General features: G+C 40.4%; 1 protein-coding gene across 1 annotated transcript in view; it reads left to right on the top strand.

The window, feature by feature from the left end:
* The window catches only part of LOC310946496 (netrin receptor UNC5C-like), a 204,872-nt gene that overhangs the window by 119,308 nt on the left and 70,141 nt on the right, over nt 1-15,423 (top strand). The window contains exons 3-4 of the mRNA XM_083912972.1: nt 1,424-1,567; nt 15,385-15,423. The exon at nt 15,385-15,423 is cut by the window's right edge and continues 65 nt beyond it. Of these exons, the coding sequence (XP_083769098.1) occupies nt 1,424-1,567; nt 15,385-15,423 (183 nt within the window). The remainder of the gene's footprint in view (nt 1-1,423; nt 1,568-15,384) is intronic.

Raw genomic sequence — 15,423 nt, 5'->3', positions numbered from 1 at the left:
AGTGCTCGTTTTTTACACCGTTTTTGCACTTTGCCCTTAAAGCCCCCCACTGGCTATTATCCCTTTTTGTGCCAGCAGTACTTTTCACAAGCTTTTTACTCCCTCCCCTACTTTCCTCTATACCCTCTGTGCCACCAATGCTTTTTGGTTTGCCATATCCTCCGAGTTCCCTCTTTTACTTTCCATCTCTTCCATCTTGGTTTCCCTTCTTATCAATCTTGTATTTTCTTTTCAAACTCAAAAGCCCCGTCTCTACATCTCTCACCAACCTTCCATGGATGCTTTTGTTGCCTTTCTTACTCTTTACCCTCATGGATTTCTTTTTAATTTTCTTGCTGGCCATTAATGGCCATTAATAGCATTTGGTCTGGTCTGGATTTCACTTTTTACCTTTCTCTCGGTCCCCTTTGCCTTAATGTCGGCATGCTTAGTTAAACTGTCTCTCAATTTATCTGGTGGCAGGAACTTACTGAGGGTGTTGATGAGTAATAGGCCAAAGTCAGAAATAAACTGCCAAGATATTTTCTCATAGCATTTTGCCTGGCTGCTTCCCTGTCCGCACATAGTTTTACCTAAAACACAGTTTACTTCCTTTCCCTTTTCCTATGCAATTCACATTGCATTGCCCTCTTTCACCTCTTTCTCTGTCATCATCACTCTTTCTCTAACTGTGCCTCTGTCATGTTGTTCTCCATTACGTCTACCAGTCTACTGTTTCTCTCATTTACCTCTCCTGTTTCTTTCTAGTTTAAGAGCTTAACTTTTTCTTTTCTTTCATCAGTCCCTCATTTCTTCCTTCTCCTAGTTCTTTTGTTGTCATTATTCCATTCCTTTTTCATGCATTTCCACAATTTTCTCGATCTCTCTTTTTCCCTTGCTTGTGCACCTGTGTTTGACCCGATCCTCTAGGTCTCCCATATTTCATCCTGTGCAGTCCTCTATCTGTGCTCCCTTTTAGTCCTCTCCGTAGGGTGCAGCTATTTAAATCACACACTTATTCTTCACATGGAGCTGCTTTCAAAACACCAGAGAAAAGAGGGAATAGCAGAACGGAGTGAGATAAGTGGTGGATGTGCTAAGGAAAAATCTCACTGAGTTTACATTAAGTGACTCTACTCGGGAGAATCACCTTGATTTGTAAACATGCTGCATATATTGTATGATTATCCTCTGTTTCTATTTACATTGTGATATTTACTGTGCACCGCTTTGGCTTTTGCTTCTTAAGCTAACATAAAAGCTATGTCAATCAGCTATGAATATAAGCTTTAATAGACTTTTACTTTTTTTTAATTATTTCAGTGGCTCAGTGAGAACCGGAACCGGTGACTCATTTACCGTTTGAGGCAGTCATCTTTAGCTTGAATCTAACTCTCAACTGACATTGCAAGTGAGTCAACAGTGCTTTTCCTTTCTTCTGCAGGTCTGGTCGTAAGAGAGGCCAGTATAGAAATCACACGGCAACAGGTGGAGGAGCTATTTGGTCCTGAAGATTACTGGTGTCAGTGCGTGGCCTGGAGCTCCGCTGGAACCACCAAAAGCCGCAAGGCACACGTCCGCATTGCATGTGAGTACACTGTAAGCACAGACGTGAGGGTTAAAGACCAAATGGTATTGTTCATACAAGACGAGTAAGCATGGAGTGTATGAGGGAGTTCATTTTTTTAATACACACAAATATGTGTTAATGCTTAGTGTTTTAAAATTACATATACAGTAAGAAATGCATTAATGCAAATTCAGTCTTTTCTGCCTTTTTGCAAATAAAGATGCACACAGACAATCCTACATGCACAGACACAGTTATCACCTTCACTCTGCTGGGCCCAATATTGCAATATGTAAAACTTTTTTTAAATGAATGATTGCTGTCAGCACTTACCTCTAACGAATGCATTGTGTTTCCTGTGACTTCACTTCACTACGCTTTGCCAGTTGCTTAATTTTTAATGTGAACCAGCAGCAGGAAATGTTTAGTTTGCATCAGCAGTAATTTGACAGACCTTTGAACTAGCATTAAGAGAGTGAACAATGAGGCTGACATGAATGAGATAGAATTAAAAACTGTAACGCATGCATTGTTTCCTGTGAAACCCTCATGGGAAGGTATAGGCAACTTGAGTGGGACCTGTGTGGGAAAGGCAGAGTCATGAGGTGTACATTTTACCTAGAAACACAAAAGATAACATAAGAAAAAAATGTATTCTATGAGAAAAAAGTAGTAGTGCACAACCTTCAAAATTGGTTTCACACTGAATGATAGATGGTAGGGAACATTCTAAGCAGAGACATAGCTCTATTACTTCAGTCTACCATCAGTAGCTTCCTGTTATGGTGAAGAATTTAATTTGACAACTGGGAGTCTGACTATAAGGTCACCAGAAGAACACAGGCCAGACTAAACCCAAGCAGACTCAATATCACTCTAGCAGACAGTGTTACCTTGTAACACTGCATACGCAGTGAGATCACATGGGTAAATCATTTTAGAATTGTTAGACCCAAACAACAGTCAGGGGGAAAGATAAGCTTGATAAATCCTGTTGTGAGTGATGGTCACTCAATGGTTCTTCAGCGACTGTGTGGAAAATAAGTTAAGATGTTTGATGGAAATCACCTTTAAAAAAGCCTTGTTTGTTCTATATAAGGCACAAACACAGTAACATAAGGGATTGTTCCTTCAGAGCTATTTTCACTGGCCTGAGAATTGAACCCAGAACAGTAGTTTTTCCGAGCTTCATTGGTCTGGTCAATTCAGCCACATAAGACAACTGGGACTCGTCTAAGTGCTTAGGTTAGAGAAAGGTCAAGCAGAAAATAAATACCAATAAGAAAATCGACCCAACATTCCCCAGATTACCTGGCCTACACTGACAGTGTTGCTCTGCTTGAGTGAACTCTCAAAAGGACAACTTGGTGCTTTGATAGAGTCCATTCAGCAGAGAGAAGAAACTGCACACATCCCTGTATGAAGTACTTTAACAGACAGTATCACTCTAACAGACACGCAACCTGGAAATATTGTTTTCCCAGGTTGGTCTTATTCATGCTGCAGAAGGAAATCCATCATTTTGACCCCTGTTTTTCATTCAGACTATTTTATTTGGCTGTAAATCTGGCCAACATTTTCACTTTTGCAGGGCTTGGTTGCTTAATTTATTTTATTATATACTTTGTAGACTGCTACTTCCTAAGTAGTTAGTTAATTTGGCTTGTAAGACCATTTGAATTTAGAAAAATGCCACACTCTTTGCATTGCTTTGGAATGGGAGGATGTTTTTCTGTCTGTCAGCAGAGAGTTAGTGACAGCCAGAAATATCCTTCTAAGCTCCGCTAATAACATTCTCGAAGGCAAGGGGCCCTCCTTTGGGTGCAATGAATGCTGGGTAATGTGCTGTTTTTGGCTTATGTTCGGACTGATACACACTGAGAGGCAAATGCAGGCAAGCATATGTATACAGGCTTCTGAGAATGTGAATGTAGACACCAGCAGCACAGACTGAGAACTGAAGGCCACATTGTTCAGTGTCTCTCCTTTTGAACAAGGTAACTGATGTATAGATGTATGGTGGAGTGTATCCATACATACATGTGTGTATGCATGAGAGAGAGATGATGTTTTTGTCTGCATCACTCTATGACTTACAGTATACCTGCCATCCATTTCATCATGCAATAGCAGGTCTAAGCAAGTATCAGTCACAGTGAGTGCAAGGTCACGCACCCAATTTCCCTTTTCATTTAAGTCCTCGTCCACCCAAAAACTTTTTTTTTCTTCTGTTTACGACCTCTAAAACTGTCTGACCACCACTTGTACAGGTGAGTACAGAGCGGTAGTGTGACAACATATTTATTGGGTACTGAGCACACAACTGGGCAAATGAGACTTGGATTATACTGAGGTGTGTGAGAGTTTGTTAACAGATGTGTTGATGTACGTGGTTTTGTTGTTGTTAAACGTAGACCTGTATTTCTTCAATGCATCAAGGCTTTTTCTTTCTTCTGTTTTATTCTTGTATTAGTTACACCATGAATAGTTCTATAAGGCGTCAAATCCTCCACATCTGCTACCACTACTTATAATAACATGTGTGCATCGCTGAGAAGCTAAAATAAGTCTTTGTCTGGTACTTATTAACATAATTTGGATAGTTCAAGTGCTGCCCATTTTTTAGCACTTCTATACAAAAAATTGTCTATGCTAAATTTGAACATTAAAGTTCTATACTATATTAACAAACTACAGTTAGCATGCTATCTATCTTGTATATTTTCCCCTGTGTTTTCCATCACACAGCTTAAATAGTATTTCACACACGTAAGAACTCTTCCAGAGGTTAGGTGGGGGGAAGGTGATGGAGAAGGCCTCTAAGAAGGCTTGAAGGCCCAATAGATATCAGGAGATATCAGGGAAGAGAAAGATGATAGAACTCCTGCCTCTTTTTGACTTTACTCTCTCTCTTTTTCTCTTCCGATCGCTCTCATTCCTTTCCTTTTTTTCTGTGTCGTGTGTATTTTCCGTCTGACTTTGTCTCTCCCTCTGTCCTTCACATTCTCTCTTTGCGTTATAACAGTGATTTTTCCCTTAACCAGATTTGATTACACTCAGCCCCCTCTTGCGATAACCTTTTCCTTCAAATCGACCCAACCTCCCGACCTACCCTGCTTTCGGCTCCTATTTGGATCTACTGTTGTGATTAAAATGCTTCCTGGCAGCTAGAGCTTGCTGAGCAAAGTGTCTTTTCTACCGCACCATGCAACAGCAATTCAGCATCTCTCTCCTACATTCCCATCTCAACTTCCCACTCATTTTCTTCTTCTCCCAGTGCCCACTCTTTTAGTTTCCTTCTCGCTTTGCTCATCATGTGCTCATTGTTTCGTTCTGAAACTTGTGCTCTATCTTTCTCATTCTCCAGGATCTACGGGCTGTTTTAATAACGGTAGAATTAACACTTCAAGGCATTATCTCAATACGCACTTTGTAGCAGGTTAATGGCAATCAGTTTTGCTGCTGAAAAAGTGTCAAACACATAATCAGAGATAATAAATCTCAGTGATTTGTTGCTTTTATGGAGCAGTGCATTCTCACACAACGTTGCACTTGGGTAGAGAAACACAGGTATACATACACACAAATGTGCATGCAGTGTCAGCCATGCTCTCTGGCCCTGCAGCTATCAGGTCAAGTCTTTCTCCTTCAAAGGATTAGCAATATGTCAAGGTCACATACACACAAACACACACACAGATTTGAGGCAATTTGTTCTGCTACCTTCCACTGAGACATGTGTGCATGGCAATCACGAGTTCAGACACAGGGACACAGGCAGCTACTTGTGTCAACTGGAAAATGTCTGTAAGTGAATTTCTCTTCTGTTCTGTTTATGATGCAAATGTCTCAGCTACATATATTTAGTTTTCCCTTCAATCATGGATGCAGTGGACCAAGAAAAACAAGGCTCAACAGGGGATTGCTTGTGTTAGATTTTAAGCATTGATTAAACCAAATTCTTCTGAACTCATTTAGGCTTAAATCGGCATGTAGCTTGCAACAATATAGGCAGTCATTTGTAACCTAGAAATCTGAAACAACTGCAGTGTGTGAGCCAACCTTTATGAAACTTGCTCCGCAACGCAGAAATCCCATTTCCCCAACAATCAAAGTCTCAATGACATTTAACCTTTTTTGGGCATTTTTAGCAGTTGTATTAATGCATAGTCAAATTAAAACTAACATGAGCCAAAGGATCCATGCTGTTTCACCCTCCACAATCACTCTGACACATTTGCAAACGCTGTCAGTGGAAAACCTTTGGTAGTGTTTTTCTATGACGATATCATCAAAAGAGTCTTGGTTTCTGGCTCTGAGAGAGACTTCATGATGGTCACAAACACTGCATAAACATTTCTATAGTGAGAACCCATAGTGCGTGTGTGTGTTCAGTGTGGTTATGATGTCTCACCATCGCTGTAAGCCACTGAGCTTTTTCCCAGATGTCAGGGACTGCTTCAGTGTACTCTGAAGTGTTAAACTGGTAAGCCACAATTTTGATTTAAACACACGACTAAAAGTCCAAGAGTGAGAAAAATAACTTCATGTAAACTATATATACATTAATTTAACATTTAGTGTATATCCATAATATCTAGAAATTCACATTATAGACATATGGCTATCACTGTAATGATTTGGCCATAATTTAACACATTGACCATACCGTACAGAGTCCAACCATATACAAGGTCTCAACCTAGTCTTGTTATGTATTTGGTGTAGTCTGAAGTAATGTAAAACAGGGATCAAATAACATAATCATGATCCCATATGCATCCAAGAATTGAAACTAAGCATGTACACTTGAAAATGTATTTTCTAGACTAAGATTCTTTTCTTTTATATTCAAATATTTACATGTTCATTTTTTTCTTTATATTTTGAAACCATTTGTTTTTTTTTGTTTTTTTACTGAGGATCAAAAGTGAACAGTTTTCATTCATTTAATTGAATGTGCTTCAGAGTGTCCATGCCATGTCAACAAACTGAGTTGTTTACTTGTACAGAACTTGACTGTGGATGGAAAGACCTTGTCTGCCGTCTAGAGCTGATCACAGGCTGGGAAGTTTTGAAATGATTGGGTGGAGAGTTCAGTGAAAGTACTGGGTGAGTGGAAAGAGACTCTCTAAAGTCACTTAGAGAAAATGACTCCCTATATAACCACACTGAGAAAGATTGTGACACTCAAGGTCACAGCCTACAGTACCTTCAGTTTTTCCTGTTTTGACATTTTGGAACTTTATTGGTTGTTTAGGACACACAAATTGCTACACCACTAACAAATACTAAATACCCTTTGGCCTTAGAACATATTATGTAACATGTCCTCATGAAAAAATATATTTATTATTTCGCATAAACAAGCTATTCAATGAAAGAAATTTCATAACCTGTTAAATGAACTTAAATTGATGTTCAAGAAAAATATGCAATGGAGCCCACAATAAAGTTATAGTAACTTTTGAAATATCAGCATTTGATACATTTCTCAAGCAGAAAGCAATACAAATCCCCCCTCATTAATATAATATAGCTGCTACAGTGGGACTCTTTCATTGTTTATATATATTTTTTTCATTTAATACAAATGGGTTTTAATTTCAAATCCATTTACATATCCTTTTTTCCTAATGTTTATTAAATATTACCCTAACCTCTTGGGGGCCTTATCGCTTATATCATTTATTTTTTTCTAAGCCAGAGGTCTGATTGTTTCCATTGCATGCCATCGTGCAGGAAATTGGATGTCCAAATTATCCTCTCTGAGACCTAAGGAGAGTACTTTGCTTGCTACTTTCTTCCCAAGCAGCTCACATTGCTCTTTATTGCTTGAGTAGCTCCAACAGGGGAAACTGTTATGATTTGGCATGGGTAGCAGGCAGAGACACCCATTTTGGATAATTGCTCTGAAATGTGCTTATGTAGAGGTGCCTGAGGCAACAAACTCACCACAAACATAATAACAGTTTTAGTTGAGTAGTGGAAGAAGTTTTAGAGGGGGAAGAAAGGAGGCGGAGAGAGAGACAGAAAGGAAGGGAGGGAGGAGAGGAGGAGGCTGAGAGAGAAAAGGAAGAGTTTATGCAAGAGAGGTCATTTTGGATAGATGCTTACACCACTTTATTGTGTATGTATAAGGGAGTTCACACTAAATAAGGTTGCCCTCTGTACTTTTCAACCCTGTTGTGGTTCTGAGTTGCTCAGTGAATTTATCTTTGCTTTGTTATATTTATGAAGCTGGATAGCGTTATCTGCAGTTTGGGAGTGAAGTGGGGTCAGTGAATTGATAGGACACAGCTGTACCTCCTCTCCTGTGCACATATTTCCCTTGGGAACATATTTGCACACAAAACACACACCTTACAATGAGGTGAATCCATGGTCCCCTGGTGTCGTGGACACAATGTCACGTTCCCTATTTCCCTAAAATACACACACTCTCAACACATTGCTACCAAACTGGCAAAACGAATGTTGTCTGTCATAGCTTAGCATAATGTGGGAATATGTGTGAGCGTGTATGTGTGTTCATCTCCCATGTGGGTTTGCTTTAATCTCCCTTAATTTCAACTCTCACATCCAACTTCTCAGTTCACCATCTCTCTTACTAATTAAGACCATAAAATTGCTCCTGGAATTGGCTGGTATGAGAAAAGTGTGTCTCATCCCTCAATCACTTCCTCATTCTCTCCTTGTGTCTGTGTTTTTTTTTTTTTTGTGTGTGTTAACGTACGTGAGTCTGTTTTTCTATCCCACTGTGAGTATATTGTGCATGTGTTTGTTGTTATTCTGTCTCCATGTTTGTGTTGTGCCTGCTTGTTAGTCTCCTTCTCCTGTGTGTATTTCCCTCCTCACTGTGACAGTATCTCCCCATTTCTATCGCTCACTCTTTGTCTTCAGTATCTGCCTGTATACTCATGTTCTCTCTGTGTTGTGTGGGTAGCCATGTGGAGGATTTAGGGCTAAAGCTTTGGGTGATTACTCCCATAATGAAGCATCATGCTCTGTTCAGGCTGTCATCCCCACAGGGATTGACTGTACTATGAAGTTATCATTCAGCCTCAGCAATACTCTGTTAACCACACAGAATCTGATAATGATTAGATTTATATTGCATGAAATTAAACCCTCGTCATTTAGGTGGGAGGATGTTCTGGAGAGTTTTGGAAATCTTAAAAGCTTTGTCAGTGGTGTATCCCTAGAAGGGAGACAGCATGATCACCTCTAATGCTTTGTTCAAGCATACAGATTCAAGCAGATTACTTCTCATGAGTAAGTCACCCATTGCCTGCATTTTAACTCACTTACGGAGTAGCTCCCACCTCTACAATATAGCGTAATGGTAGACACAAACCAATTACTTTTCAGAGGTGAGTTTGTATGCATCCCAAATAGACTGTATATAAATACAGACAATGGGTTTTCGCTAGCCATCTTGCTTTCGTCTATTTAGAGTCTGCACAGTAGTGATCGGGCGGTGGAGCCAAGGTGTTGACATCCTGTGCATACACCTGCTCGACCAATCGAGAGTCAGTCACTGCTGTCACTCATGACGTTTCACCCTGTTCCTGCTCAACCACAAACGACTCATAAACCCATTTATCAGTAACACTTGAACATACATGTGTACATCAGTATGATTTGATCCGCAGGCAGCCCCCATGGGTTGATCGAGATGTTTTGGCTTCACTTTTGGGGAGCTGTCATGTCATCTATCTTTATATACAGTTTATGGCCTCACATGATAGGCATTGTCAGCATAATACACTAAATTTCTGCTGTTCAGATCAGAAACCCCCCACTGTAATTCCGTCTTTTAGTAACATTATTATGTATGAACTTCCTACTGTTTACTTCCAGAATATACCAGGGGCCTGTTTCACAAAGCAGGTTTAGTGAAAACTCTGAGTATGTTAACCCTGAAATGAGGGAAACTCAGAGTTTTCCGTTTCACAAAGGGAGGTAACTCAAACCAGAGACAGAGGGGTAACTCTAGCCTGTTTCACAAAGAGAGGTAACTTAACCTCTCGGTCAGTTACCATGGTAACATGCTCTCTGAAACTAACCTGGTCGGGACCAGGTTTTTCTCAGAAAACCTTGAGTTTCTCTCTGTCTCCGCCCTCTTTCAGCCACACACGGTGTTTCATTTCCTCATTCATTCAGTCAGCACGCGAGTTTTGGCGTAGTATAGTTCTGCTATAGTTCCGTCTGTTTTTTCAGAAAATCACTGCAAAAATCAGTCATTAGAAGTTATATTAGGTGGCGACTATTTCACTACCATGGCATGTCCTTCTGATAACAATCCCGTGGATGAAGCTGCAGCATTACTGCGCAGAGAATTAAATATTCGTCGGGAGATGATTATCAAACTATTGATTATAGATGTTCTTGCATTTCCAGGCAATTCTCTGTTTGAGCGGTACCGTTTCATATCCCAGCAGATATTCTGTGTTGCGCTGCGTGTTTTTGCAAACAGGAGTTTTTGTATACAACGTATAAAAGTCATTCAGTAGGCCTACATTAGAAGTTATATTAGGTGGTGAATATTTACACTACCATGGCGTGTCATTTTGATAACGATCCCGTGAATGAAGGTGCAACATTACTGCACAGAGAATTAAATATTCGTCGGGAGATGATCATCAGACTGCGCATAGACGTCCTTAATATACTGCAGCCATAATTACAAAATGAATGAAATGGATCTTTTGAGCAAGTTGAATGTATTTGACTCAGCGTTTCTAAATATAATTCCAGCTTTTCTTGCAATTCATAGGTTCAAAAGTGTGTGCTTTTAATTGGGTTACCGGTATATTAACTACTCCTATATAGCCTTCTGATCCAGAATATCACCTATAATGCGAGGGGGCTGAATATGCACAACACCGTTTCATGTCACAGTCAATCTCACCCCTCCTTACATTTCCAACATTAACAACCAGTAATGCTCTCATATCACAGCAGATATTGTGTGTTGCGCTGCGTTTTTTTTGCAAATGGGAGTTTTTTATACAACATTTATATGTTGTATAAAAAACAGCCACTTACGGTAATATTTACTTTACGATGTGAAACATGCTCAAAATGAGGCGTCACCATGAGACTGTGCTGAGGTTTTACCTGTTTGAAAAATGTTTTTATGTTTCATCTTAAGCTGCGCTTCTCCCCCGTGGGAATGCACTTAAATTAAATAAATTATAATAGGCTACCACTCATGCAGTTCCCCCTGTGATATTACTGTGATTGCAACTGGACTACATTTAAACTTATGCACTGACCCGAGCCGCAATGTTCTCCCGCACCGTCTCCCTCTCTTTTGCTGCTGCAGCGGTGTAAACCTGCACAAACTCACCGTATGAGCTCATTAATATTTCCATTTCCAGTTGTAGCGTAGCGCTTCGCTTCCCCGTTGCCATGGTGACTCGTCGAATCAGGGCTCCATTGATGCTGTCTTTTTATACTTGTGGTGCACGCGCTTAACTCCAGGTCAAACTACTCTGAGTTGATCAACCTAACGCAAATCTGCTGTTCTGGAACCGAAAACTCAGAGTTTCCTATCTCAGAGTAGATCAACTCAGAGTTCCGGGTTAGACTCAGAGTTTTTTTAACCTGCTTTGTGAAACAGGCCCCAGATACTCAATGTATGCCTGATGTCATGCCTTAGATGCCTGCAGTGTATACAGGCAGCATTTCATAGTCAAAGGCACATCCATCGGCTGGCACCTATAGTCACACACTGGTGGTGATTATTTTGATGTGCATTTCAAAGCATTGATTATAGAGCCTGCCAAATGTGCACTATTCATTTTACAGCCACAAAAACACAGTAGCAGTGTTAGTTGTTATAACCTTAAAACTGGCATTTCTTACTTTAGAGGTTACTGTGCAAAACTATCCACCACTTTATTAAAATATCTATATGCAATTAGCTCATTTTGCAGATACATCTTAAGTAGAGGTTTTCTCTCCTGGAATGCTGAATATTTTCCTTTCATTGGTTTAGACTCTACTCACAACAGCCCCTTTCGCTGCTACAATATTTGAGTCTGTGTGAATAGGGGAGAGAGTGATTTGTGAATATGAATTCTAACAATTCAAAATGATAAAAACAGCATGTGCGAATACTTTTTCAAGCAGGATTCAAAGTTCTAATACTTTTGTAAGCTTAGACACATTATCTCTTCCTTTGCCTTTGTAAGTTTGGGATCATGATAAAGGAGACTCAATCAAAGCCAGATTTATGGCTGGGAGGTAAGATAGATTGCAGGTTGGTTTTCAGAGAGATGAGACGGATAAAAGCACATGATACAAGGTGGACTGACTGACATGCCCTTCTATTGAATGGTTTGATATAGAGACTATGGTGGACATTAAAAAGTAAAGACCAAGCAGGTGGTTTAAGTATTAAGAAAGAGTAAGGTGGCCCTGCTGTGTGTTGCCAACGTCTACCTCCTTCCTCTTTCTTTCTGCCTATCATCTTTCAACATCCCACCTGCTGTCCGGACTTCCACCTCCAACCCCCCGCCCCAATCTGATTTTACCTCTACTTCTCTTTTACTCTCTTCAGCCTTCCTTTATATCTGGTAGCCAGGCGACTGTCCTGATGGAATACCCAGAAAGTGACTCTGAGTCGACCTGTTCAGCATTAAAAAATGTTCTATCCAGTGTGTGTTTGTGTGTCCACAAATGATGTACCAAAGCTGACGGATCAGGTGATTAAGAGCACACCTGGGAACCAGGAGAGTAAAAGGACGCAAGGATAACACACACACACAGACGCACGCACGCACGCACGCACGCACGCACGCCGTACGCACACACACATACATACATGCAGTGTCCTCCTATGAAGGTTTTTGTATGGTTTTAAAATCTGAAGGACAGAGGATAGATAATTTGTCTTCTCCAGCTGCAGCCATCCTTTACAAACTAACAAAGTGACTCTCAAACTCTTAAAGTGAAAAAGTTTTTAGTATTAATCTCAAAGATGTCATCAGCTAAATTCTGCAGTTAATGCTTTCATATCGATAAACCTCTGTATATGACTTTGAAATGCGCAACATCATGCATCTGCTGATATGTAGCCAATTTAATGAATCATCCTTACATGCTGACATTCATTAAATTTGCAATATGGGTTACTTTGCCGTACAAATTTTTCTCTCCCATGGACATTCTCTTCACCACATGACATCACTGCATGTACTTCTGTAGCCTGGACATTTTTTTGTCACTGAAAGTGTGTGTGGACAGTTTTTAGTCAGCTTCCAGTACTCTAGTCTTGCAGATACACTTCAAAGTGCAGAAATAAGCATAAAAAATGACAGTTTTGCAGATTTATTCTTTCATATTTACCTGTTTTGAATATTATCAGCAGCTTGAATTGGCAGTTATCAGTGGTTATCACTACCATAGATATGAGGCAGTATGGCCCTACTCACCCTACTAACTAGGCGTTTATTTATTGGTAAGCTGGATCACCCATCCGCGTCAATATTCAACACTGTGACTGCTTGAACCATGACAGTGTAAGAGTAAGGAGGAAGCCTGATGTTGAGGACGGGTCAAACAAACACAGGACATTCGCCCAGGAGACTGAGGTGTGTGTCCTGTGTGAGACCAAAAGTCAATGTAGACTTTTTTAACTTACGTAGGCTTCGTAAGGGGGTCCAGACCATGCTAGTGGAAAATGTTACCATGTGAATAGATGATACCAGCCTTCTGAACCTACTAGTAGGTGTAGCAGACCCCTTCTAACCCGTGTCTATGAGTGGATTGAGCGCCCATTCAATGGAGTTCGAAACGGGTGTATTGAGTCTGTATACTCTTGATTCTAAGATAAATTAGATCACAAACCTTTGAGTTACACCCAGAAGCTTAGATGAATAAAACTCCATCCCCTCCATATGTTCCTATTTGAAATCCATCACACCATTGAATCAGCACCATAAATAAAGTCACCTGCTAAGTCCCGCAACACTGCCATCCCTCTCAGGTTACAGTTTGTTTTATGGCCTTTTTCTATGGCAGGTTAATTATTTTAACACATGTTAAGCTCAGCTGCCAACATAGTGATACAGTATGCTGTATGGCGACAGACTAAGGAGAGGAACAGAAAAGAGAAGGACAGAGTGAATATAGAGCTTTATAGGGCTAGGGGTAGCCCTAGGCAAGAAGTCTTAGTGTGTGTAGTGAAAGAAACTCACTCAGAAAGCGTTGCTGAGACGAGAGAAGAAAACTCAACAAAAGTGGTTTCCCCTTTTGAACTCTTTCAATTAATCGAATTCGGTCTTTTGTGTAAGACTATGTGAGAGAAGAGTGGCATTGAGAGAAACAGATACAGAGAAAAATGTTTTCTGCATAAAGATCACTTAAACAAAACTGTCCTTCCATCCATCCATTTATCTTTCCACCCACAACGGCTTTTGGGTTTTCACTCACGTCCCTCAATGCCTACTCTCCATACTCCTTCCTTTTGTCTTTCTGTCTGCTGTTGTTCTTACCTAAACGTCTAACTAATTGTCTTAAAGTCTGCCACTGTGTAAGCATTTTTTCTCCTCAAAATTAAAACAGCCCTCTGCGAAATGTTCTGTGAAAGAAATGGCAGTGCATTCCACTCTGCTTTGTAATGCTGTCATTTATCACAGCATGTGGACTGTTAGTATGAATCAGTTATTGTCTTTGGCCTGCTTGAGATCCCCAACGTCTGGCAAGTCTATAAGGAATGATTGCAAGGTTTAAATATTGTGCGTAGGGGCGAGCATGCAGCAAAGCAGCCAGTGTTTAGTGTGTGAAGCAGCTAGAGCACTTAAAAGCATGAGTTGTGTGTGTGTGTGTGTGTGTGTGTGTGTGTGTGTGTGTGTGTGTGTGTGTGTGTGTATGTGTATGTGTATGTGTATGTGTGTGTGTGTGTGTGTGTGTGTGTGTGTGTGTGTGTGTGTGTGTGTGTGTGTGTGTGTGTGTGTGTGTGTGTGTCTGTGTCTGTGTGTGTCTGTCTGCCTGCCTGTCTGTGTTAAACTGCCTCTAAGAATATACAGCTAAGTGTTTTTCCTTGTTGTGTACATTTCTAAAGTGACAAGAGAGTGGGAGAAGTCAACATTTGCATGGTTGACTTCAACCACCGACTCCATAATTAACGTGTCATTGTTTCAAGGGAAATTAGGTAATGAGCCTGGTTTACAATGACATGCCACCATCTTGTAAATGGGTTCCATGACTGCTGAATCACAGGTTGTTTTGCAAAATGCCCCCCACACAACTCAGCTTTCAATTGAGACTTTTTGCTTTTGATAGAATTCTTGGCATTAATGTTGAATGTTATGTGTCCATGGTTGTTCTAGTTAGAGATTAAATCATTATCAGTACAAACATGTTTAGATTTTCTTGTTTAAACTTGAAGTCTTGACCTTTGCTGAAGGGCGGCACGGTGGTGTGGCGGTTAGCACTGTTGCCTCTCTTGGTTCGAATCTGGGCTGGGGCCCTCCTGTGTGGATTTTGCCAGTCTGCCCTGCGACAGACTGGCCTCCTGTGCAGGCTTCACTCTACCTCATGCCCAATCCCCGTCAGGGACAAGTTGTTGCAGATGATTTAGATGATGGATGGACCTTTGTTGATAATTTTTTTAGTGTATCATTGAGGTTTTTCACTGGCTTCTTCAGTAAAGTTTTCACCATCAAATCACAACCTTATAACTTCATTAAAGTACATATCTTACACAATATCATTACGATGTAATATCTACAACAATTTTGTCATATGCTCTCTGTCCCACCTCATAACCTTTCCTACAATAGTCATGAAGTTCCCTGTCCCTCTTTGTCTCTTTTCCTCAGACCTGAAGAAGTCCTTCGAACAGGAACCCCTGGGGAAGG

The sequence above is a fragment of the Echiichthys vipera genome (assembly GCF_963691815.1).
Source record: "Echiichthys vipera genome assembly, chromosome: 4".
NCBI lineage: Eukaryota > Metazoa > Chordata > Actinopteri > Perciformes > Trachinidae > Echiichthys > Echiichthys vipera.
The sequence above is the reverse complement of the archived record's forward strand: the minus strand, read 5'-3'. Positions and strand labels throughout refer to the sequence as shown.